Raw genomic sequence first — 25,128 nt, 5'->3', positions numbered from 1 at the left:
CAAAGTTCTCGGGAACTCAATGTGGGATTTTAAGCTTGAGCAGTGAGATAAAGCCTTCCTAATTATATGTTCAGTGAACTGGAGAGTGACAACATTGATAGATCTGCATGCAACAGCCAGATCCCATACGTTGGTCTCATCCCCGGCACAGATGCAGTTCATCTGATGAAGAACCTAACAGATGGGGATCTACTACTAAAGAGTAGAACATGAGGAAAGTGAGCCACCGGTTTTCCATTGCTCTTAATAAACTAACCCTCCACAACCTTCATGCCCAAAATTTTATTCGCTGCTGCATTGCTAAATAGCAGCATAGTGAAGGACTCGAGCAAATGACAGTATCAAGAGCGGAAAAAGGACAGAGGTTATAACAGTTCTGAGAGAAGGGGACTGAAAAAAGTTTTGGAGGAGACAAGGTATTTTTCCCCTCTCACATGAGAGAGAATGATTAACATGCAAAACTTTATAAGTACTCAATATTTTGCCCCCATACCATTTGAAAGCGACTTCTCTTTTGAAGTTTCAGATGCTATTGCAATACGAGTCACTTTACCTTTTTACCCATGCAAGATTTGTTAAATCTGCTTATCCCAAAAGCTCAAACCGTTAAGGGCAACAACAATGTATATATACAACCCCCGAACAGCAGGCCTATACACACAGAAATGAGGGGAGAATGTGTTGGGGTACCCCATTGTACTTCCCAAGGATCGGACACTGAAACCTCCCAACTCTGTATATATACAACAATGTATATATACAACCCCCGAACAAGCAGGCCTATACACACAGAAATGAGGGGAGAATGTGTTGGGGTACCCCATTGTACTTCCCAAGGATCGGACACTGAAACCTCCCAACTCTGCTACCATGTTACAACCGCTTATCATAAAATCTCAAACTATTAAGTAAGGGCAACAACAATGTATATCAATAAGATTCCATCTCATTAGAATTGGGTGGGGTCACAGAAATTAGGTTACAACTCTTTTGGCACCTCTCCGGGTATTGAACAGAATTCTCCATAGATTAGATTCCCAACATTAATTTTTTGGTAGATTCCCAAAATTACAAGAGAGTCCTGCAATTAGGAAGTGATTAAAAAGGATTATCATGCCTTGATAGGTTTACTTATATTTCATTATCGGGTTCAGAATAAGCTTTGTGAAGGGCTGCAATTGGTTTCAACTGAGGTTAGTTGGAGTGTCTCATTAAGTTGTTAGAAGGGAACAAGACATTATTTCCTTGCATTTGTGCAGAATCTCAGAAGAGCAAAGCCGAGTAATAAAATGTGTTCCAGGGGTTGAATGTTCTTGTTCTCTTTGTTTGCTGAGTATGTGGTGCTTTGTTAGTGGGTTTTTTCCCCCCTTCTCTCTCTCTCTGAAGAAGAGGGAAATTGAGGCATTTGTGTATGCCAGGAATGCTTGGATCAGCAATGAAAAGAAAAGTTCCATTGACATAGATAAAATGTCAGCCTGCACAAAATATACAGAATGCTTTACAAAAGATACAAAAAAGCACAGATAAGCAGAACATGTATTTGAAAATGCAATGCCAAAAGAGGTCCCCACCTCAGCCACCCCAAAAGGATAGCATCTATACCATCCTTGTATATCTTCACAAAAGGCCACAGAATGAGGATATGGTGAAAGTTGGTTGTGTTAAAAGGCAAACGGAAGGCCTAAAATGACACGGGAAAATATTAAGCAAAGACATAAGCACGTAAGTAGTGAAGTGATAGACAATGCGGCCTACTAGATTGGATGATACAACAGGATTGCTTTAGCAACCCCAAGCAGTTGTGATGAGGCTTAGTCTGAGCAAGGTACATGTATATAAGAGAATGAATGGCTCAGTCTGTACTGTATATAACGTTAGAAAGCTACTTAGAGAAGCACTTTTGTAAGCCACCTTAGACTGAAGTGGCTGTTCCATTCAATCAGGTAAATTCCATTAAAATTTTCATTTACATTTAAAATTCTTACAGAAATATTAAGTTCCATGGTTTCCTTGTTTGTGAAAAGGTAGGAACAAGAGAATTGAAAGCTAAATTAAGGATATTCACAGGCATTTTTTCTTTTATTCCGGATTTAGCTCTCCTTTGCTAGGAAATTAGAGTTGGACCCAATGAAGTTTGGCACAAGTTTCATCACTTATTTGGACTTTCGACCATTTTATTTTTTCTAGTTCTTGTACATTTCCATGTACACTTGAAAATCTTTAAGGACAGAAATGTCCCATAAACCTTACAGGTGGGGATGACAATGGGCCAGGTTAAACTAGATACAAAATTTAATGACCCCAAAAAATACAACAATTTAAAGGTTTATGGTGTTAACATGGATAAAAAGTCAGCAAACAGTAAGCAATCTAAAAAAAAAAAGACAGCCACATTTTCTTTCACTTTAAAATGCACTAAGAAAACCTTCTCTATGGAAAATAAAATTCAAAACCACACCTGCACATAAAGTTCAGGCACATTTCGGCCTTCAGGTTCAAGGAAAATTTGATGAGAATCTTTATCTTGAAACCTTACTATCTGCAAACAAATAGTCAGCTATTTCAGGATACATATACTCATTTTTTCAAGTAGCTAATACATATTTTTTGAGTGATACCCTCAAAAGAAATTAGAGTAGTAACATGCTAACTATGGACATATTTCCATCACAAGATATCCTTATTTTCCAGATACATTAAATGCACAAAGAGATGTGATTTCACTCTGACACTAAAGCATTGTTATAGCTCACAACTTCTTTAACATTTACAAAATAAGATAAAAATAATTTAAAAGTACAGAGAATCTATGGATACGCACAGGGGTTCTTGACGAGCTGAAACATTCAGATACAAGTTCATGGGCAGTTCTTCAGACATTCATGAAATAAATCTAATTAGCACTCATTTGAACACTTTTCACGATTCTAACCATTTGAATCTACTCCCTTCCTTTCTTGTACTTTTAATTGGCAGTCCTATATCATGTGGCCAAACTTAAATGGTCAAATTTTCAAAATAGAGCTCTAGATGATGATTTGACCGTGATGAACGTACAAAGCCAAGTGGACAAATTTCTTGGCCCACTAAGTTGGTCAATATCCTTCTTGAATACATGTCCAAATAAATAATATACGAATCAAGGAACAGAAGAAGCCCAAGACGTTTCTACCAAACACAGCAAGATTTCAACGAAAGGCTTCATGAAGGTTGTAAGATATGACCTTGAAATATCAAGAGAAAGTACACAAGTAATAGCTCTAATTAACAAATTAAGTAGCAAGGATAGCAACAGGCTAGGACCGTTCTGAGTTCAGACTAGCCTGTAGATCAAGGGATGATAAGAAAGAATTCAATGAAGGGGAAAAAAAAAAGATGAGCAAATAAATAATCAAAACCAATGATAATGACAATTTTTTCTAACCTGAATCTGCCAAAGAGAGCAATATGAACAATAAAAAAGAAGTAATAAATGGTCACAATTTACTGCAACCAGAATCTGCCACAGGTTTACCTAATTCAATGGTAACCCTTTCTAGACCAAAACAAAGAATCCATTGTTCTCCAGGGATCTTCATGCTCTCTTCTACTGCCTTGGTGAAAGAGGACTTTGAACTTTCTTTGAGAATGATTATTCTTGGTCTTGGTTTTTTCTGGGTCGTGGTGCTGTGCTTTGGTGGGCTAGCCTGCATTTATTGTCGCTAACTTCTTTTTCTGGTTCAAGCGCAATCTCTCAAGATGGTCTGCTTTGTCCAGATTTGGGTCTCTTTCTTACCTGTTGTTAGTTCTCTGTTAGCTTTGGCCCCCTCCCATAGTTGTCAAGGAGTCGCCTAGGCGACGACTAGGCGTCCAGGCGGTTTTCCTGGGGCCTAGGCGACAGCCGCCTTGTTGCACTGCATGTCACCTTGTGTTTCGGCACTTATTTATGCAAATATCATTCAAGTAAATGATTTCATTTACTTAAGATATTATTCATAAATAAGCAAATACCCCCTATTTGAATCCAATAAAAATAGTTTAAAAATCAAATTCCAAAAGGATAAAAAGTCAACCCCCCAGTCCAAGAACAAAAACTGAATTTTGGTTATAGGGACGATTTTCAACTTTTAAATGCTAGGGTTTTTCTCAATTATGAAAATTTTATAAATTCTATCATGTTAAAACATTGCTAAAAACCAAAAGTCCGGTAAAATAATATTTTGTTTTGATATTCATAAAATTATTTTCATTCAGGCGATTTTAACAGTATTCGCGCACTTAAAAATAAGTTTGACTGAAGCATAAATTAGTCATTGCAACTCAGATTTAAGTAATCTTAGACTTGTTAGAAAGCTGGTTTTATGTTATAACTAATACAAAAAGTCTCATGTAAAAATAAAATCATTTGACCAGTCAAACTTATTATAGAATAAGAGCATTTCTCTAAATATTGATTTTTTATAACTTAATATAACTTAATGTTAATTTTTTTATGATTTGATGTGGCTAAATGTTGATTTTTAATGACTTGATGTTGCTTAATCTTGATTTTTTATGATACAAGGTATATATAACTTACTAAATAATGTTAGAAAGTAGGAAAAATAAAAAATAACACTTGCTCGCCTTATTTGCCTTAAGACGGGCGCCTTCTCGCCTAAGCGCTTAGACAACCCTCCACCACCTTGGTTAGCCTTGGCGCCGTGACAACTATGGATGCCACTAAATCAAATTTGGTCCATGGTACAAGGTTTCACAGGCTGTCAAATGAAACAGCCTGTGATATGAATTTTTGTCGAAATTTCTGTCTTATGTACAGTTTCCCCGATATTTCAATTGAAATTGATTTTGAACCATTTTGTGACTTTCACCTAATTTTGACTTCTGAACTTGAAAAACTCAGTTTTCTTATTGTCTTGGCCAAATCACTGCCGTACAAGCTTGGAACATTTTAGTGGTTCTGAGTCTGCCAGGAACTCATTTTAGCTCGGAAGTGTAGGACTCTAGGATGGGCATAGGGGTGACTCATGCTTAGGAGGCCCACAAAGTGCTGGTGACAGTCCAATGGGCTAAAAACTAGGTTTGGGTAGTTATTTTAAACGTTGGGCCTTTCATTTTCTTGGGTTTCATTGTAATGGGCCTAACTTATAAGCCCATACAGTGGAAGTGAAGTTATTACATGGGATTAGTAGTTAGTATTTGAGCTAGATTAGGATACTTAACAGCTTTTAAGAGCTCTGCCGTAAGTCTATTTACTTTACACCAGTATAAGAGAGTGATTAGGAGTCTTTTGTCACTAAGTTTAGAAAATGTAAATTTAAATGGTTTTATATAAATATATATATATATATATGTATATATGTAAATTTATAAAGTTGTTGAGCTGTGTATACTTAATTGGTACCTCAGATCTTATTTCTTCCTTCTTATCCTGATCTGATTTCATCAGGTGTGATCTTACCCTCTTCTTCTTATTGTTTCTTATCTTTCTTGACTTCACACCAGGTGGAACCCCTATTTCTGGTTCAATTTTCAGATTTCTCGGTTTGGTCATTATCTTCATTGTCAAGTCAGTACAATGAGTTCTCAACATGTCAGTGCTTGATTTGTTATACCTGAAATCTACAGAAATGGTTATCAACAGTGACCCACTATAATTGATGCTGAATCTTCCATCTAGCTAGGGTAATCTCTAGAATAAGAACTTCCAAATTTGAAGGCCCCACTGCTACTACCATATATTGGTCCCAAGTCTTACCAGATGGGCCAAACCCAGAAACTCATGGGTGGCGATGGTAATTCTATTGCTTAATTGCAGCACCCAGGGTGGAGAGGCGGTGATAATTATATCGGTTAATTGTAACACCCAGAGTGGAGAGAGTGTGTGTGACGAGGTGAGAGAGAGGGGGAAGGAGAGAAAAGATGAGAAAGGGAGAGGAAGAGAATGACGAGGTGAGAGAGAGAGAGGGAAGGAGAGACGAGATGAGAGAGGGAAGGGAGAGGGAGTAGGAGATTACCTGCGCAGGTAGGGAGAGAGTGACAAGGTGAGAGAGAGGGAAGGAAAGATGAGATGAGAAAGGGAGAGAGAGATTAACTGCGGGGATGAATAGAGTTGCAATGAGGAGGGAATGTAGATTTCTAAAAACATGTAAGATTATCCTTTTACCCTTAATTTTGAAATGGTTTCAATGTGTGCTCATTAAAGTTTAACGCATAAACAACAATAATCCCTTTATCCCAATAAATCAAAAACACCTCTCTACTTGTTTATGAATTTATCGATATATTGATTTATTTTAATGAGAAATAGCAGTCATAAATCATACCAAATTTCTCTATTATGTTTATGTGCCAAATAAACATAAATTTAAATTATACCAAAGAGAGCCTAAAATAATGATTCTTAGCCAAGTATGGAGAAGCAACAATGTGATCCAATGGTAGAAATTCTAGTCGAAGTAAAAGATCTTCAAGGAAGACTACAATTGAAGATTTCATTATAGTTGAAGAACCACCTGTTGAGTAATTTTGCTGAAGAAAAGCAAAAGGAGATAGACCTTACAAAGTTCAAACACATAGATTTTGTTCTACCTCAACAATTCTTTGACGAAAAAATTCCAAAGATTACTTATTTTGTTTATGTTAGTCGAGAGTAGGATTGGATCGTCAGATAAAGGAAACTGACAATGGATGTGAATTAAGTGGTGATGACTCTCCCATTATAAAAGACTAGACGACGAGTCTTTTCCAACCACGAGGGAATTGATGCAGTTGCATTAGATATTGATCCCTAATGAGGCCTATACACAAGCTTGGGAGGCCCACAAAGTGCAGGTGGCAGTCTAATGGGCTAAAAACAAGCTTCGGGTAGATATTTTATAGGTTGGGCCTTTTATTTTCTTGGGCTTCATTTTAATGGGCCTATCTATAAGCCCATAAAGCGGGGGTGGAGTTATTACACGAGATTAGTAGTTAAGCGTTAGAAGTTAATTTAGGATACTTAATAGCTTTTAAGAGTTCTGTTTTGAGTCTATATACTTTAAGTCATTATAATATAGTAATTACGAGTCTTTTTATGAGTCAGTTGAGGAAATTTAAAAGGTTTATATGTATACATCCTTATATATTGGACATGATTTGAATAATAGAATTGAAGTTTTTCAAAAAGTTTTGGAGCTGTTGAGCTGTTCCTAGTATCCCTGAACTGATTAATTCCTTATTGTTATTCTGATCTGCTGCTCTTACCAGGTTTGATCATACCTCTTCTTTCTACCAAAAAAAAAGATCATAACTCTTCTCTTCTACTATTCTTATTTCTTATTTCTCTTGATTCCACACCAGGTGGAACCCCTATTTGATGCAGATACGCACCCGTGGAGCAGTTCATACCCATCTAGGTTTCTGGATAGGGATGAACGAGATCCATATTGGTTTTGGGTCCAGTAGGATTTTAGAAATTTACTTTATTTAGGAAGATTGTCTTTTTTTTTTTTGGGTGAATTAATAAATTGATTAAAAGAAGAGGGAGAGAAAATATATCCCCTAAGGGAGATTACAAAACCTATAAGGGTGACCAAAGTCCAAAAGGACAACATCCAAGGCCCAATGGGCTTGAGGAATGGAAAATATGTCATTTGAGACATGTTTAAAATAACTCAAAGTCCACATGGGCAAAATAAAAGAGCCAAAGGCCCAACAACATAAAAAACAAAAGCCCAACATGGGCTGACAAGAACCAAGAAGCCCAAAGGAGGAGGGGCAAAAAGGGAAAAAAGAGGAAAGGTTCCACCAAACCCTACCACCGTATCTCAACACTATCACTTCCAGCCGCCAAGACATGAACCGGCGTTTCGGCGGAAACGACAAGCACGGCGGCGGGGCGCGGGCCTTGTGGAGGGCCATGGCCAAGAGAGAAGTTGGCCTGGCGGAGGAGACAGCCGCAAAGGGGGGCGCCGGCCTTTTGGAGGGCGACAGCTGTCGGCCGAGCGAGCTTGCCAAGAAATCACTAGACCGATTCGATCAGGGAGTTGGTCAGCCAAGGATCCAGAGGAGAGCATGTCGAGGTCAGCAACGCAATGGCATATTCAAACAGTACAGCAACTTAAGGGTGAGCGGCAGCAGGCCCAACAAGCGTCGGAAGAGGGGGGGAGGGGCCAACCAAGCGGACAGAGAGCAGGACAAAGCGGCGGATGACGGCGACAAGGCGAAACCAGATCGAAGCAGCAACTCTAAGGAGAAGAAAAGCGGTGGCAGTCCCTAAGAACGCCAGTGGAAGGAGCCAGCGAGTCCTACAAGGTGGATCAGGGGGATTCCGGCAAAACCAACACTCGATCTAGGTCGAGACAAGAGTGAAAGGGATGGGGAGACAGCAACAGTGGAGCACGATCTCCCAGATGTATGAAGAAGAAGAAGAAGAAAGGAAGGGAGAGAGACTGGGAGAGGGAGAACGAGAGAAGAAAGGAAGCGGAGGGAGAGGGCGGTCCCGATAACCTTTCTGGAAGATTGTCTTTGATTTTATTTTATTCACTTTATTTTAGCAGGTTAGGTACATGTAGGATTTAGAAAGTCGATTTGCAATGTGTTTCCTTGTTTAAGGTAGTTTCTTATTTCAGTTGAGTTTCTACTTTATGTCTTTTATTTTCCTTTAAATTGGTTGTAACCAATAGACAAGTCAGATTGAAGAAAACATGAGTTGGGTGAGTATTTGTGAAGCCTGCGGCTTATGTGAGCGATTCTCCTTCACCCCCCTTTCTTAGTGTGATTTCTCCCTATCCCCTACAACTCTGAGCATCTCAAGGAATTCTTCCCTACCCTTACCAGTCCTACATCATTTGGAATAAAATCAAAGACAATCTTCCTAAATAAAGTAAATTTCTAAAATCCTCCTAGACCCAAAACCAATATGGATCTGGTTCATCGCTATCCGGAAACCCAGATGGGTATGAACTGCTCCATGGGTGCGTATCTGCATCACTATTTCTAGTGCAATTTTCAGATTGCTAAATTTGGTCATCTTCCACTTTCTAGTTCTATTGCCTCCAATATTTGTTCCTGCTCTGAGCAATTGATTATACATAGTTACTGGTATAAATGCAGGTCTTGTTTCTAGATTCTTTCTAAAACCCTGAATTGCATTACATTGGTTCAAAAAAAGATTCAAAAGGTCCCAGAAATAGTAGGAAGCTAGCAAACGAAGATTACCTCAAGATGAATTGGCCACTTGATCTGCCCTGCACCACGCCCCATCAATCGTACCCCATCTTCTATCTGTTTCCCGATTGCTCCAGAATCCTGTCGTAGTGTACTAATAATTAGGCTCAACAAAGCCCCTGAACAATATAAGATTAAAGTATGCAAGATAAAGAGAAGATTAAAGTATACATGAGAAAAGAGAAAGATTTAGTATGCTAGAGAAAAAAGAGCTTTATTACCTTTAGAGTCTTCATTGTGATCAACTCCGACGAGTCAATCTTGCCAGTATTTATAAGTTTCGCAATCTTACCCAAACCTACTGGCTGACAGATAGACATAAGAGATATTAAACAAACTGAGTTGACCACAAGCAATAAAATAGGACAAACAAATCCCCTTTAACACCCCCCCATACAACAAGGTACGCAAGTGACACAAAATTTTCTATAATGAAGTGTATTACACCAACTAGAAGCTTGAGAAAAAGTTCATCATTGGCCCATGGTCGGGTTCAGACAAACTGATTTGAAACCATGTTAGGGGAAAAAGGCTGTGATTGGCTTTAAATAGAGATGAATGGTGTGAAAAAAGATTCACTTACCTGAACACATTTCATAGGGCTAAACCTTTGTTGAGTGGAGATTAGAAAAAATTAATTAATTTCAATAAATAAGTCCCATGGAACATAAACATTGTATAGAGATTAGAGAGCACCATCAAATTTCAGCAACTAATCTTCTGCGCAATATTTTTGTTTTATTCTCCAGTTCTCTGAGACAACATGTGCCCAAAAGATCTCAATTTGAAAAATACTTAAATGGAAGATCCTTCAAACATCTTTAAACTGATATGCCAACAGAGCCTGCACACTGTCGACAAACAAGGAAATAAAAAATTTATTGCAAAATACCACACAACCCTTTGGAAGTGAATAGGGTGGGAAAAGTTAACTACCACATCAGTAGATAACAATTATTGCATTAAATGACCTTGTCTAATAAGTTTCCCCCATCAAACAAACAACCAAGGTTTTTGGTATTTTGAGGAAAAGTTCCTCATTCTCCCACCCCTTTTTCCTTTTCCTCTTTTCCCATGAAACAAACTGGGCTTTAGTGTCCTTAACTTCTTTAAGAAAATAACCACGTATGTATGTAATCCTCAAGCTGAAAATTTATCGCATAAGGGTCCTCAGTAGCATACCGGTTGTTCAAGATTATCCACCTTTTTCACAAGCTCCTCTTGAGAACTCCCTTCATAATTCTCAAATTTGTTTCTTTTAAACTTCACATTTTTGTGAAGTGGTACTGATGCGATCCCGGGTTCAATCCCTGATTATGGGTTCTCTATGGGCCCACAAGAGTGATAAATACCTCGAAATAATAGTTGAGTGGCAATACCATAATTATACCAACAAGATGCGAGAAACCAGAGGAATGGACTTAAATGAAAGCAAATATGTAAGTGGGTGTATTTCTGGAATTTAAAATAAAAGGGAAAAAGAATCAAAGCCACTGAAGAAGGGCATAATCATAACTAACAGAAAATGGGAGTTTTAATCGAAGAGCATCTCCTTCAAACTCATGACTCCTACGATGATAGCGGAACTCAACCTTGGTTCAGGACCTCAGGTAACTCCCCTCATATGGACAACTTTCAATGTGCAATTTAGGGAGGAAACCCTAACCCTTAGATCTCATGAATTATTAACAGAAGGGCAAATCAACAACCAATAAAAGAGAGATAAACCTCTGAAGATAGGAGATGCAGTAGACTAGAAACCAGAATTGAAGTTCTAAGCAGAAATTCCGACTGAGGTCAAATTTTGATTCCAAACTCGACAGGATAACAGGATAGAATGGGAAATGGGTAGAAGAAAGGAAGAACAAAGAAGGAACAGGGAAGATAAAGAATAAAGAGAGCACACCTGGAAGGGATTAACTCAGATTTGGGACGAGCAAGGAGGGAGGAAAAAAGAAGCACCAGCAAGCATGCATGCAGCCACTAAATAGAACCATCGACGTAGTTCTAATCAATAGAATCTATCCCCCGATGGAGTTACATGGTAGCATACAAATAAGAATAAAAAGACTCCTAATTAGATTCTAAAACTAAATCTGAAAAGAACTTCCCCACATTGTCCAAGTCCAACAAGATAAAATAAAAAGAAAATTACAGAAATATCCCTAACTACCTGCATCAGATAGAAAAAGAACCAAAAGCCAGCTCCATGTTATAATAAATATTACAGTATAATAAAGAACATGGAAAATCCTCCTAACGCTCTTTTTTTTTTTTTTTTTTTTTTGGGGGGGGGGGGTGTTGGGGATAAAGGACAACTGTGTTATCTAAGGAAAAGGAAAAAATGTGCAAGGCAACAGCCATTGAACCCAAACTAGAAAAGATAACAAAAGAAATAGAAGTCTGATCTCTCACAAAAGAAAACTGTCCCCAGTGCATAGTTTTGGCCTCACAAACCAGTAAGCATTCACCTCAGTCACACTAAAACTGTCGATTTCGATCAGTCCAGCTGGTTTGGGCTGGAATTTTGTGACACCCCTAGAAAGGATCATGAATCAAAGAGAATTATTTTTAAGGAGAGTGGAGCTTGAGATTGGTAATGGTCAATGGATAAGCTCTGAGGAGCCTGTGGTAAAGAGAAGAAAATTAAAAATTAATTTACCCTCTCCTATATAGAGCAGTAATATGGTATCTAACAAAGTTGCATTGGTTGGGGCTTACATTGGGTTCAAAAGACACCCCTCCCCTCAATGATTGGGACATCCCTTCACTTCAGAGGTAATTATAGTAGTACAACAGAGTCTAGTGGAACAGAGAAATAGTGGACAGAAGAAGATGAGCCTTAACAAAGGATGGTCTCTTATAAAGCCAAACCATGTTCTCCCCTTTCAGTGAACGGGCAAGACCAACATTCCATGACAGATGATTTGATGGAGTCCTTCTAAGCAAGGTTTGTTTCTTTACGTGGGCTGTCTCACTTGATAGAAAAAAAATTCAGAATTGACAATATGCAAGCAAAAGGCCACCACTTCGCCAATAGTCATGTTCTCTGCTACCCCCCCCCCAAAAAAAAAAAAAAAAGAAGCAGAATCTACTTCTCAAAACTTCATAACTTGTTGACTGGCTAAGTTGGTTTGGGAGGTCAGAGAAAAAACAACCCCATGTGGCCCAAACCCAACCCACCCCCCACACAACCCCACCCAAAAAAAAAAAAAAAAACCAATATCAAATCCCTGGTGATCAAATGGAAAGGGAAAATATTAGCTGCAGAGGACCAGAGAATTTGGAATCTAATACCAGAAAAATCTGGTGGTCACTTAGGGAAGAAATAAGTCTTCCAATTATTCAGGACAGATCCAACCGAGTTGTTTTGGGCATAGCAGATTAATTCACTGGGCCTTCTCAATTTGTTTTGGGCAATTCTATGGCTTCCGTCTAACAACTTAGCTCTATTGAGAAGACTTCGACTAACTTAACACTCAACATACCCATGATCATGGAATCCAACTCTAACTAACCATTAAGTCCTTCCACTTTGCAGATTAAAAATGATGTCCGTTTCTTACACTAGTTTTCAATTTGCTTTTCACTTGTAACACGGCTCATTCAAACTCTCAACGAAGCACTTCATCTACATTTCCATTTTAAATATCGGTTCTAGCTGTTCAAGTTCAAATCTTCTTTAAAGTTCAGAAGAAACAAATTCAGTTTAAAACTACCAAACACATCCAAGCAACAGAGATCTAATCTCAAAATATAGAACAATAAGACCAGTTTATTAAGAACTGTATAGGGTACCTGAAATGTGAGGCTAAAAGGATTCTTAAACCCTCGTTTCGGCAATCGACGACGAAGAGGCGTCTGCCCACCTTCAAACCCAAATTTCATAGTCCCTCTCGCCTTTTGCCCCTTATGACCCCTCCCTGCTGTCTTTCCTGTACCAGAACCAATACCACGACCTTTTCTCTTCTTCTTCTTCCTCGCTCCAGGGTTATCTCTCAGATCATTCAGACTAAGAAGACTGTAAGCTCTAATTCCATTAGGGAAGAACAATTGCTCGGGTTTAGGGATAGGGTGGCGGCTTAACTGAATCGATGAAAATGGAGCCTGTGATGAGATTGTTGAACTGATGAAGCTTGATCTGTTGGAAATCGAAGAATGGTGGATCGAGGCTGCTGCCAATAAGGAAGATAGTCGCCTCCTTAACATCTTCGTCGATCAAATTAGTTAATCTCCTATGAAATCTATGGTTTCTGCATTCTAATTTTATGAAAAGAAATTCTGAGGTTTTGAAGAAGGGGAGGGTTTAACAATACAAACAAGGTTTAAAATGTCGGTATCGTATTAGTATCGGCTAAAGGCACTGAAGGTTTAAAATATCGCTATCAGTATCGGTATGACAACACGATATCGATATGAATCGGTCAATATCAGGCCGTATCAAATAGTTTATCTCCCATTTTTTTAATATTTTTTTAACAAATTTACCTATAAATCGAATAATTACACCGATACAAATATTTGATACGATCAATCCAATAACGACTCTTTAAACCATGCCCTAAGTGGTCATAGCTTAAGTGAACTATGAATGGATCTTGGTCCAAAGTTCAGGGTTTTAGTTCATGGGAATTAGTATCAATCACCAATGATATCAATATTGATATCAATCCTTATCAAGTCTTTTATCACCAAAATTCTAGTGCTATAAGCCAAATTATTAATATTGTATCAACTAAGTATTGATATTGGGTATGATTGGTATGATACATATTCCTAAAACCCAACAAGAGTCAATGGGAATCTACTAACCCTAGAACGATCATAATGAGATCATCGTAAATCAATCAAAATACATGATTTTTTTTTTTTTGGTAGAATCAAAATACATGATCGCAATGCAATTAACAATGCTATATAGAACAAAGTTTTCTCTTCGAGAATTCCTCCTACACCACATACACTGATACACATGGGCACAAAGGGACCACCTTGCCTTCATGGGTGCACACCCTGTACGCCTGGGATGGTGTGAGATTGTTGTAAGAGATTGTGATCCAATAAATGATTTAAGGTACTATTTGACAATGTTTCGTTTCTGTTATTTCTGCGTTTTCTTATTCCCAGAAAAGGAAAAACAGTCTAAAAAGCGTTTGGTGAAGTTTTTCTGTTTCACTCGTTTCTAGAAACATAAATCAAAATTTATGCCTATTTATAATTCTAGAAACGACTTTGCCGAAACAAGTCCAACTTGTTTCGTTGTTTTTATAAATGAATTTGAGAGAAAAAATGTTGTTGTGCCCACAAATCTCTCAATTATTTTAAAAAGAGGCAATGAAACCCTCTCTCCCTTTTGGGCATCCAATGATATTATTGGATTTTTTAGTGACATTATGTCTACAAAAAACGTTTCAAAAAACATGTTAATCAAAAACATTAAAGAGTTGGTGTTCCTTCCATGAACTTTTTGATAGTACACTCTTGTTTTGGCTATTACCCCAAAAAAATTTAAACCAGAGTGTAAGAATTAATGGTAAATGAGAGGAGATACAGAGATTGGCCATTAACTGAGAAGAAGTGAGGAGAACTTGTCTTTAGTCTTGTTTCCAAGTGCAGAAGTTCAAATGGTTCATGAGAATCAAGGTTGTTTCATTTCACTTACGGTGAAGGTAGAATCCCTTACTGATGGAATTGTGTGTTTTAAGATAGTCAACGGGAATAATTGGAATGCATTATCGACTTTATACATTAGGAGTCACAGTAATGATGACCTTAAATAGATTTACTTTTCTCTCACCCTAGGTGGAAGAAAACTTTTTCCACTGTGTTTTAGGGTTTTGAATACTTATACGGGTTGATTTGGGTTTGGTTTTATACGGGTTAAATTGGTTTAGTTCGGCTCAACTCGACAATTTTAACCATGAAACTGATAGTCTGAAACCGAATCAAATTGAAAATTGAATCAATTTGTTTTAATCTGATTTGATTTTAAGTGGTCGGTTTCCATTTTCGCTTCCGATTCTAAACCAACCGAACTGATAATCAATTTCGATTTAAATTTGAAAAATCTATTAATTTATTGTTCGATGACCAAATGCGCCAAGGGCCTTGGTCACTAACGTTTGTGATGCTACTTTCTAAATCATTTCAATCCTTAATCTACGGTACATAAGGCTGCAACAGGTTGGGTTGGGCCAGATTTTTAAAATCCAACCCAATTCTGAATCTCCTTAACTAAACCTAGGCCTGGCCTGACTCTGACTTAGGGCCTAAAAAATTCAACCTTGGTCCTAACTCAGCATTGGATCATAGAACCAAGGTTCACCCTGACTGGCCTAAACATGGGGAGGGGAAAGGAAGTGAAAGTAGAAGCACAGATGATACAATATCGTACTCAAAATATTTTCACCCTTGGATCTGAAAATGTATGTATATAACACCAGATTAATGTTAAGGTTGCCTAGAATTGGGAGTGTCAATCCCAAGCTCGCACTGATTTGACCTACCCGGTACAACCCACTCCAATTATTAAACGTGCCAGGTTCAGGCTCGGCCCGTTTATAAATAGATAGTACATGGTGCAAGGCATAAGTCTGATGGGCCCAACCCTTTTAGCCCAACAGTTTATATGTATATTTTGTTTTTTTTGATTTTTTTTTGATTTTTTTTTTGTTTATATATATATATATATTGATATTTTTATCAATTATTGATTATAATTAAGTGTAATATATCTTCTAAATTATTGATAATTTAATGTATAGTGAGCAACAAACTTGGTACGAGTCGTGAACTGGGACGTCATAAGTTCGACTTCCACTAAGCACACCATAGGGCCCTCACAGGGGGTGTTTAGTGCTCTTCACTGCTTTCAAAGAAAGTTGAATGATTCCCATTCAACCCCGATATGACCTGGTCTATACGGTTGTGGGATCAGTATGGGTTTGTGGGACTACTCAAGCCGAAGGCCTAGATACTTGTCGTTAAAATATATATATATATATATATATTAAAGTTTCTTAAATCTAAGATAATTAAAGACCATCTAAGACCCAAATAAAACTTTATTGGTATATTACCCTGTGTGAGGCTTGATTATAGCCCGATTAGAAGATGTATGGTTATTGCTTAGAACCAAACTGAACCCAACACAAGATAGACTGAGACATTTAATAGACAAGTCATGATGCAGGGGTATAAGCTCCACCAGTCTGGCCCGACCAATTGACACCCCTACCTAGAATACACAAGTAATACACTCCTCCAAAGGATTGCGGTGCATCCACTCAATAGTCTCTACTAATTCCCTTTTAAGTCTCAAATCTTATTTCTTGTTTAGAAAGAAGACAAATTCTTGTTCTTGCTCTTAGGTTTAATACAAAGACAAAGTATTGTGTGCAACTGATTTTGGGCTCAGGCATACCTTTTTTTTAAATTATTTAAATATTTTTAAATAGACAAACAAGATCAAGCCATGTAGCGTGATTCTAAAGGGTGACCATTAAGTTGTCCTCAATTATACAAAGGGATAGTAATACGACTGGCGTAACCTAAAAACCCTTGAGGTAGATAATTTCACTATATTTTATCTCCACTTGACCAACATCCACAATGCATGCTCACAAATATGAAATAAAACAATTCACCAAAAAGCAAGCACATTGTTAATTAAATCGGGAGTGTGAAGATTAATGACCAATCAAAGTATTTGAAATTGTTTTCAAACAATAATATCAAATACAAGATTATTGATGACACATATTCCGAGCAATCATAATTAGACAATTTAAATTTTTGGATATTCACCGTTTAGGGTCAAAAAACCCTATTGATGATCACCCCCTTTCACGCATATATATATATATATATATATATATATATATACCACATACAATGAATATCTGGTGTATAATCAATCCTACCCAATAGACATTAATCATTGGATCACCACGATTACATGAAATACACACGTAATAGTGCGGAAAAAGCCAACTATAAAAAATTTTGTCACATCCAATAATGATCATCAAAGTCTCCAATCGGTTTCTAAACTTGTCCTAAACTATGGGACATTGTTTAATGACTCAGATTATGGTAGCGCATGTACTGATTTCAGGCGGGCTTCAATCCCAACTAGATGCATGAATGGAAGCCAAAACCATTTACATGGGCCTACACATGATGTACGACTAATCGATTTTATTCCCTATCTCTTGGAAAAACTTATCTACATCGTTGAATCTTCTACTACCGTCAAATATCCCCAATTTCATAGTCGGACGGACGATGCAATAAATATTTGCCAGGCTTCTATTGTCATAAATGGTGTCCGAGTTATCTATTCGTGGGTTACTCAGATGATAAGGGTAAATTAGGAATTATATGGATAGATGTACAGTCTTAAGTTCGATTGGTTGCTGCATTAGTCTTCTCGATAATTAATCTAACTTTAGACATTAAAGTGGGCATAAGCTATGTCTACGGAAGACTCTGTCAATGACATGTAAAACAATAGGGTCATATTCTACTCCTTGATTTTGGCTACTTTGTATTGGAACCTCATGTATGATGTATCTAATGCATTTTATCCAAATGAATTTCTAATTTACTAACAAAAAAAAATCTCTCAATAAATATTAATTAATTTTTCTTGAACTGAAAGAGATTGGATCCTCACTTAATACGCAAGAATCGGACTTTATCACAGACATACTCGCTCTTCCCCTGCCTGTGGTGCCTCCATCACTACTAATGTGGGTGGGACCACTGTTAGTTAAAACGCGTTTGCGTTTTTTTGCCGTTTAAAACGTGTTTCCCCGTATGTTATTATACAATACGGAAAAAAAACAGAAAAGGCAAAAGAATCCGTTTTAAACGGTCGTTTTAAACGTGTATCCGTTTTTCAAGGGTAAAATAGGAATTTTATTAAAAAAATAATTAATTAAAAACAAAAAACTATTAGTAAAAGTGAAGAGTGAAGACAATATGGTACTTGGCTTTTGGTTTTTAACTTTCATACTATTTATAGGAAAAAAATTTCATATTCTTATAGCCCAATGAGTAAGGAAAAGCTAAAGCTAGTAACATCTCATTTTCTTGTAGCCCATTGGGCTATTTTATTTTGGGACTCCTAGAGCTTTTGGAATATTAGATGCATGTATACAGGTAATAATCTCTCAAATTACATGAGTATACTCCCGTTTTCATCGTTTTGTTTTTTTGAAAACTACACGTTTAATACTCGTACAGTTCGTTTTCGTCCGTTTTCCGTTCCCTGTTTTTTTGACCATACCATTTATCGTTTTTATCTGTTTAAAACTTATACCGTATATTTCTGTTTTTTTACCGTTCCCGTTTTAACTAACAATGGATGGCACTTGTGCCGCAATACACCTCATCTCTTCTATTCCACGTTCTTTTCTATGGTATTAGTTATTATCCATACTCATACCCCATGTTTTGTGTTATAAAGTGGGGCCCATATAATGTGGAAATCAATAATCTAAGGCTCTACTATGGTTCTCATTTCTATCTCACAATACACATCAACACATGGGTTTTAAGGGTGTGGGGCCCAATTAACAAACATAACGACTTTTTTCAATGGGAGACATGTGAGGGAGATGTTGTGGCAGATATGTTCCAAGCCCTTTAAACTGCTCCAAAGCCCAAGCAAGCAAAAGGGTGTTTTGATATATACCATCTTTCTTTCTTCATTTTGTGCTCCTTTTGAAACTTATAAATATCCCAAACTCCATCACTTCTTCTGTCAACTTCTAATTTCCTCTATTCTTTCTCTCATATGGAAATGGCAAGGCCCATAAATTTTGTTGTCTCTCTTCTCTTCCTTATGTTCAGCTCATCTGCAGCCACTTCAATCAACAATGTAATCAACTTAGGGGCTAAACCCAATCGCAAAACCGACTCGACTCGAGCATTCCTTAATGCATGGGCGGGCGCTTGTGGTTCTCTTGGCTCCACCATCATCTATGTGCCACAGGGACGGTATTTACTTAATCAAGCACACTTCAAAGGGAATTGCAAGAACACCAATATCACAATAAGGATCGATGGAACCCTTGTTGCACCATCAGATTATAATGTTATCGGCAATGCCGGAACTTGGCTTATGTTTGATAGAGTTATGGGTGTTTCCATCTACGGTGGAACACTTGATGGGCAAGGAACAGATTTGTGGGCTTGCAAGGCTGCCGGAAAAAGTTGCCCAACCGGAGCTACGGTAGGTTAACCTTAGTGACCAAATTCATGGGCCATGCAAGGCCCAACATTGAACTACATAATATGGGTTTGGGCTGAACCCCCATTGCTCTCCTTGGGTTGTTCTTTTTCCTCTTCATTTTATTATTAGGCCCTAAGGATAGTTGAACTCTGTGACCTCTTAATTTTAAGGTGTTGGTTTTTGCTAACTTGACAACCCCGTTATTCATTTTTACTAGTTAATTAGTTGTTCTAAGACTTAAATGTCATTTCTCTTATGCAGAACCTAAGATTTTTAGACTCGAAATACATCCTAATCAGCAGATTAACATCGTTAAATAGCCAAAATTTCCACATTGTTATATACCATTGCGAGAACGTCAATATTGAAGGGGTGAAAGTTACGGTGGCCGGTAATAGTCCGAACACAGATGGCATTCATGTACAAATGTCAAGTGGTGTCAGGATCATTGGTGCTAGTATCAAGACCATAGTTAGCAATTCGGCCGAATAATTCGCGAATTATTCGGCCGAACCGAATTTTTCCGAATTTTATCAAAAATTTGGACCGAATCCGAATTAAAAATAAAATTCTTTAAAATTCGCGCCTTTTTCAAAAATGAATATAAATCGCGAATAATTCGGACCGAATCCCAATTAAACCGAATTATTCGGTCCATTTAAACATTATTTAAAAAAAAAAAAAAACAATTAAAAAAAAAAAAAACCCCATTAAGATTTTTTGACCGCTTTTTTGACCGAATCCTTAAATTAATCGTCCGAATTATTCCGAATAATTCTCCGTCCGAATAATTCCCGAATCCGAATTTGCTAACTATGATCAAGACCGGCGACGATTGCATCTCGATTGGACCGGGTACCACAAATTTGTGGATTGAGCGTATCTCTTATGGGCCTGGACATGGCATCAGGTGAGATGAACGGTTCTGATGCTCTTGAGTTGCTACATGTGACTTCACTAGATCTCATCAGGTTTTGTTTTGCAGCATAGGAAGTCTTGGCAAGACTCGAGAAGAACCAGGGGTGCAGAACGTGACAGTTAAAAACGCCACATTCACAAGTAGTAAGAATGGGTTTAGAATAAAGTCATGGGCAAGGCCCAGCAACAGATTCGTAAAGGGTGTCCTTTTCCAAGATGGAATCATGCGAAATGTCGATAACCCCATTGTAATTGACCAAAATTACTCCCCACATGAGAAAGATTGCCCCGGAAAGGTACAATACCACAAGGGTTTTTTTGGAAGAGCAGTTTGTTTCCTTGTTGGCTATATAAGATGTTCCTTAATTGGGCTTTGCCCCACAATTCACAAAATGGGCACGGAATTGAGCAGGCTCGATCATTCCATGCTATTATTAGAGTCTTTTATTTATTTATTTATTTTTCCATCTATGTTCTGCAAGCCCAGACACAATTTCTTATTTCAGGGGTTGTGGAAAGATGCCCCCGAGATCAAGAGTGTATCTAGGCAGGGGGAACACAGATTGATAGCTTTCATCTCCCCAGTCCCCTTTTTGATTAGATTTTCTATTTTAATTTACTTAATATTTATTTATATTTCGCAGGTTTCTGATGTAAAGATAAATTATGTGACTTAAAAAAAAATATCCAAGGGACATCAGTGATACAAGTTGCTGTGAAATTCAACTGTGGCTCCAAGAACCCATGTACCAAGATTATGTTGGAAGATGTACAACTTACTTATCAAAATCAACAGGCAAAATCATCTTGTATCAATGCAGGAGGAATAACTTATGGTATAGTAAAACCATCTAGCTGTTTCAGATAGAGGGGAAAAAAAATCTAAGGAAAAAGATTCTCTGAACATGAGGCTTAGCCACGTAGGCACCGCCTCCTCTCCCATGGATATTTTTCTTATATTTTTTAAGGAGAGAGAAAGTATAATAAAATATCGTAAGTGAGGAGAGCCTTTTCTCAAATTTTAATTATGGGATTTTTTTTCACCTTTGAATAATGGAGGAATGTTTAATTGGGAATTTACAATAAATATAGATGAAATAAACAGTTTATTGAGTCTCTTTATTAATCATGGCCATTGAATAAGAATCTAATTGGGGAGTTGAGGAAGTACAGTTTCTTCAAGTGAATTGGTGATAATCTGGTTACCAGCTTGTGTGGGGTGTATGGCATCCCAAAACAGATATTTTGAAGCGTTTGCGCAGGTTGGTGTTGCAGAGTTGCATCCATAACCCATTTCTAACCACCCAGTGCCACAGCATCCTCTCCTTATTACATCAAAACCTAAACACAACAATCATGATTACTGATTATTAGATCAAACCCTCACTGACTATAAGAACAAAATCACTAGCTCATAAAAACTAAGGCTGCCAAAAATGTGTCAAACCAGCCAAAACCGACCCGACCAAACTGAAATGGCCCGGGCCAAACCGAACGAGGCCTTGTTGGGCCGGGGTTTACACCCTTGAAATTGAACAGAACCACATCAGGAACCAATGAACCTGAAACTGGTTCAAAACTAGGGCCGAAACCAAAACTAAATCAAAACACTCCAATAAGAAATCGATAGCAGTTCTAAACTCATTAAATAATCAGATTTTGGCATAATTTTGTATAAATATGTATGTTAAATCGAACTCAAACTGGGTCGAAACCAAAACCAACCTGATAACAAACTGATAGGAACCCAGAATCGAAAATGAATCAAAGCCAAACTTTCTTAATTGGTTTGGTTGCAGATTCACCATTTCTACACTGAAACTGATTCAACCTGAACCGACCGATTGATAACCCTAGAATAAATCCAACCAACCCCTGCAAGTTGGTCCAGGTTAACCAGGCCAATCAAGTTCTATCCAAACTGTTCTTATTTAAAATCAAATCAGGTTGGTAGTTGAGTAAGGCGACAGGGTTGGGTATAAGAAGGATGGGCACAAACCGGTTGGCTAGTCCCCTGGTTGACTCACCGAGTCTTAAAACAAGGAATAGAGACTTTGTATTTTAGGAATTGACATATACCATATTTCTTAGGGTTGAGAATTGTGTTCATTAAGGGATCATATATATTTGCATAAGCAAGTTTGGCCCCGGGAAGTTCAGCTTTCCATGTTCCAATTAGGTCTTGCAGCTTTGCATTGTAGGCCTGAGAATCTTGGTTCTGTTGATCCACACAATCATATCTCGGCAATTGCAGAGTTAGTAGGCTGGCTCCGGCACCAAGTAGTCTTTGAAATGGCAGGCAACCGATTGGTGGGAGGCCAGATATCGCAATCTTTCTTGCTCCCATGTTATATAGACGCTGCAAGTAAAACCAATATAATACCAAATTTTCTTAGAATTTAATATAAACAGTTTGGTCTATTTCTACTCAATGGCTTCTTGAATCCTATGCTTCATAATCCATGTGTACTACAATTTTTTTTTATCAATAAAGCTTTGTTTACGAAAAAAAGATTTATAACTCTACTAAGTATAAATTGAATGTATCAAAGACGTTTGTTACCAGAACAATTGGTTCAAGGTTTTGAAGGAGAAGATCATGGTAAGCTGAAACTGAATATTGAATTCTCCTCACTGGTACATCATAGTAGTTAAACAACATGTCGACCGATCCAGCGCCAATGATGATCAATGAATTCTCAACAATATTAGTTGCCCTAATTCTTCCAAAGGTTTGTTGGATCCTCTCTAGACATTCCTTGAAGTAGTCCAATTGGGTTGACATATATGTAACATTATATAGGGGACCCATGAAGGTATCCAAGCCAGAACCAGCTGATGCAAAACTAACACCAGTAATAAGGTCTAATTCAGTCACCTTAGGATCTAAGTAAGCAGGTAGGAGATCCTTAATCCCTAAACATGCGACCACAAGATCAGGCATGATTTTCCCATTAGAACAACGGCCTGATGCGACATGACCAGGGAAATCACGCCCGTACGGTGGATGATCGCCTCGAAATAGCGTGTTACGATATTTGTTGTTGCCGGTATCAAGGGTTGAGTCCCCAAATGCAAAGACTGCAGGGATATTGTATAGAGAGACATTAACATAAGCCCAGGAAGAGAGAAAGAATGTAACAGACCAAAAGAAAATATAGAACAAGAAGATGGCACCTCTCTTCTCCATGGTGACTGTAATAGTGTATGGAGGTGAGGGGATTTAAAGTTTTTGTGAGGTTGGAGTTTTGTCTTAGTTTAGAATTCTACTAAGTCATACATAATGTGTTGCAAGTGATCCTTGGATTGTTAGTTTCTGTTTCAATTAAAATACTAAGCCTGTTTTGGTTACCCCTTTGAATTAAATTGTTTTGTTTTTAATTTCCATGTAAGATTGGTTTGTAATTTTTAAAAAGATATAAAAATAAGAGTAATTATTTATGATAATTGTTTTTAAGCCATCTTTTTCACAAATTTTCCTATCTAAACCGACTATACTTGCTCAGAGTTGGGGAGTGCACAATAATATATAAAGTACCGGAACATATGCATGAACATATACAAGATGCACACCAATATAAGGGTTTATTTGATTGAATTACACTTTCAAACTTAACATGTGGCTAAATCTAGATCATATCCTCCATGTGGCATGATAGATGTCTTGTCAAGTTTGAAAAAGTAATAGACCCTCATGATAATAATATTTCACCTTTGAATAATATAAAAAATGAAAATAAAAGATTTACAAAGAGGGGGTGGGAGAGGGAAGGCATTACTTCTGCTTAGGGCTACAATAATGGTGGAATTTTTAGGGTTCAAATAACTTATAACATGATAGGGTAAGCAAATCACCATATCCTACTCAATTTTTTATGCTGCACTAGAGGGTGGGGTGAAAGATCACTCAAGGGTTGTGTTGGAAATTTGTACGTTCATCCTTTTTTGATTAAAATGCTCTTCCATGCTTTTCCCTTTCCCTTAAAATGGGGTACATAAGACTAGAAGCCAGAAGCAAAAACTCAACTTTTACCTTGAAAGTTAGTGTGGCACTTGGGCCAATGTGGGGGCCAATGGGGCGTGTGTGAAAGCATCAACATAGGTGGAATTTCTGTCTTCCATAAGAATCTATAAGGACTATCCCAACCACGTTCGATTCCATGTTTTCAAATCTTGGCTGTTCCAAGTTTGATCCTTGATAAGGAACTGATCATACCATGCAATGCTCATAGAACCTTGTTGTGCTACCTAAAAGTACAAGGACCATTGTGGGGATGGAGACTATTCAAAGAAAGAGAGTGAAAAACACCATGAAATATGCCAAATGAAATGCTGAATTATGAGCACAATTAAGCAGTTCATAATCACAATTAATATTTTTGGTTAACCCCATTGTTAGATTTAGTGATCCAAGACAATTTTAAAACACTTTTTTTTCTGCAAGAAAATTCTTCTACCTCACCTTAGATCGCGAAAGAAATCACTTCAATATAATAATCATTCCTAGACCTAATTAGCTAGAGAGTGGGAAGAGAGACACTGTAAGATTCGGGAGGCTTCCATGGATCCTCTTTCACTTGGAAATTTTAGAACACCACAAAATGTGATCTTAAGCATCGATGATTTGGAGACCATAGTTGTGTTTAGGGCAATATGATATCTTCTATCCGTCGCTTGCATAAATGAACTGATTTTGAATGATCTTTAAGAGGCCAACAACTTGAAAGATATGATTCATATGAATTATTCTATCAAATTTGAAAAGAACCAAAGAACGGAAA

At 37.5% G+C, this 25,128-nt stretch overlaps 3 protein-coding genes and 1 long non-coding RNA gene across 4 annotated transcripts in view; 1 reads left to right on the top strand and 3 right to left on the bottom strand.

Annotated features, from left to right (window-relative positions):
• Positions 1-13,494, bottom strand: part of LOC122071799 (50S ribosomal protein L15) — a 15,288-nt gene extending 1,794 nt beyond the window's left edge. The window contains exons 1-3 of the mRNA XM_042636211.1: positions 12,988-13,494; positions 9,411-9,494; positions 9,181-9,270 (exon numbers count right to left, since the gene is read on the bottom strand). Coding sequence (XP_042492145.1) covers positions 9,181-9,270; positions 9,411-9,494; positions 12,988-13,398 — 585 coding nt within the window. The 5' untranslated portion in view covers positions 13,399-13,494. The remainder of the gene's footprint in view (positions 1-9,180; positions 9,271-9,410; positions 9,495-12,987) is intronic.
• Positions 13,495-18,901: 5,407 nt separating this feature from the next.
• LOC122071794 (polygalacturonase-like) lies at positions 18,902-20,432 on the top strand. The gene is made up of 3 exons (XM_042636205.1): positions 18,902-19,429; positions 19,691-19,896; positions 20,256-20,432. Exons 1-3 carry the CDS (start codon positions 18,992-18,994, stop codon positions 20,341-20,343), a joined length of 732 nt encoding a protein of 243 aa, XP_042492139.1. The 5' UTR covers positions 18,902-18,991; the 3' UTR covers positions 20,344-20,432.
• Positions 20,433-21,436: 1,004 nt separating this feature from the next.
• On the bottom strand, positions 21,437-22,461 carry LOC122071772. Its single transcript, XR_006138274.1, has 2 exons — positions 22,427-22,461; positions 21,437-21,688 (listed from the first exon to the last, which is right to left on the bottom strand). It is a non-coding gene; the product is annotated as an uncharacterized LOC122071772 (long non-coding RNA).
• A 2-nt stretch (positions 22,462-22,463) lies between these two features.
• On the bottom strand, positions 22,464-23,538 carry LOC122071777 (GDSL esterase/lipase At1g06990-like; the record flags this gene model as incomplete). The annotated part of the gene is made up of 2 exons (XM_042636184.1): positions 22,911-23,538; positions 22,464-22,706 (listed from the first exon to the last, which is right to left on the bottom strand). Coding segments are annotated over exons 1-2 (870 nt in total), but the record flags the coding sequence as incomplete, so codon positions are not given.
• Between the last annotated feature and the right edge of the window lie 1,590 nt (positions 23,539-25,128).

The sequence above is a fragment of the Macadamia integrifolia genome, unplaced genomic scaffold, assembly GCF_013358625.1.
Source record: "Macadamia integrifolia cultivar HAES 741 unplaced genomic scaffold, SCU_Mint_v3 scaffold_94A, whole genome shotgun sequence".
Lineage (NCBI taxonomy): Eukaryota > Viridiplantae > Streptophyta > Magnoliopsida > Proteales > Proteaceae > Macadamia > Macadamia integrifolia.
Note: the sequence above shows the minus strand (reverse complement) of the source record. Positions and strands in the feature narration are given on the sequence as shown.

Coding starts and splice junctions, on each gene's coding strand:
- LOC122071794 (XM_042636205.1), top strand. CDS start 18,992: ATGGAAATGGCAAGGCCCATAAATTTTGTTGTCTCTCTTCTCTTCCTT. Junction 19,430..19,690: donor GTTGCCCAACCGGAGCTACG/GTAGGTTAACCT, acceptor TCTCTTATGCAG/AACCTAAGATTTTTAGACTC. Junction 19,897..20,255: donor ATTGGTGCTAGTATCAAGAC/CATAGTTAGCAA, acceptor TATGATCAAGAC/CGGCGACGATTGCATCTCGA.